Raw genomic sequence first — 1,177 nt, forward strand, 5'->3', positions numbered from 1 at the left:
TTCTTATTGGAGCTCAATATGGCTTACGTCATTGAATGGAGTCGCGTCGCCTTCGCCTCCGATGATGGCGGCCGTCTTCCCTAGGAGGCATTCGACAAGGTGACCAATGGTCATACGAGACGGCACTGCATGAGGGTTCATCAGCAGATCCGGAACGACGCCGTCCTGCGACGCAGTGCATGCATATCAGCAACCCCAAGAAGCGGATAAACGGGGGGATTGCAGCGACCCCAAAAAGCAAAAAAAACACAGGAGAGAAGAACTGCAATGCCTCCAATAAGCAGAAAAACAAACAAAAGATAGTGTCGTTATACTGTCTGTTTCGTCAGTTGAATACGTTGAGCAGAATCAACGATAACACCATCAGCTAGTACACCACCAACAACAACCACACAGTACATGCATACACCCAAAACAACCACTGAAACAAGAGAGAAAGAAGAAGGAGGAAAGAGCGAACAGCAACCAAGACGAACAACAAGAAGAACAAGAAGAATAAGAAAACGAAAACACGACCAAAAAACCTCCAACAAGAAAAAGAAAAACAGCAAAAAGGACAGAACAAAGAGTGTAATTAAGAGAAAGTATATGAATGAAGATAGAAATACCTCTGTAAAAGGCATATCTTCTTGTCTAAATGTTATTCCTATTGTTCCTTTCTGCCCGTGACGACTCGCGAACTTATCTCCCGTCTGGGGGATGCGTACGCTGCGTACCTTCACCTTAACGAACCTCGACCCCTTTGAGTTCACACTCAACATAACTGTGTCTACAACCCCTGAAAAATAACAAAATAAACAAATATATAAACAACTATAAACACTCTATATCAATACACAAGTTTAATTCATAAACAGACACAACAATACACCAGACTGACGTGCATTGAAACGAGTACCCAAGCAAACACCATAAAACAAACACCAATATAAATCAAAACGAATACAAATATAAAAAAACACACAAACGAATATGAACAAAATATCTGAACAAATAGTAACAAATGCTTAAACAACGTTTAAACTATACGAACCATACGCTATAGTGCAAGAAAATTACTATAATATTCCAGTATAACTACATTATACACATAATATACGGTGTATTCACCCTATATATATATATATATATATATATATATATATATATATATATATATATATATATATATATATAT

General features: G+C 37.8%; 1 protein-coding gene across 1 annotated transcript in view; it reads right to left on the reverse strand.

Annotated features, from left to right (window-relative positions):
- Positions 1–3: 3 nt before the first annotated feature.
- EMH_0047700 (uncharacterized protein) overlaps positions 4–1,177 on the reverse strand; it is a gene marked incomplete at both ends in the record, with an annotated part of 5,450 nt that continues 4,276 nt past the window's right edge. The window contains 2 exons of the mRNA XM_013496313.1: positions 4–165; positions 717–778. Of these exons, the coding sequence (XP_013351767.1) occupies positions 4–165; positions 717–778 (224 nt within the window). The remainder of the gene's footprint in view (positions 166–716; positions 779–1,177) is intronic.

The sequence above is a fragment of the Eimeria mitis genome, genomic scaffold (assembly GCF_000499745.2).
Source record: "Eimeria mitis Houghton genomic scaffold, Emh_scaff2038, whole genome shotgun sequence".
Taxonomy (NCBI): Eukaryota; Apicomplexa; class Conoidasida; order Eucoccidiorida; family Eimeriidae; genus Eimeria; species Eimeria mitis.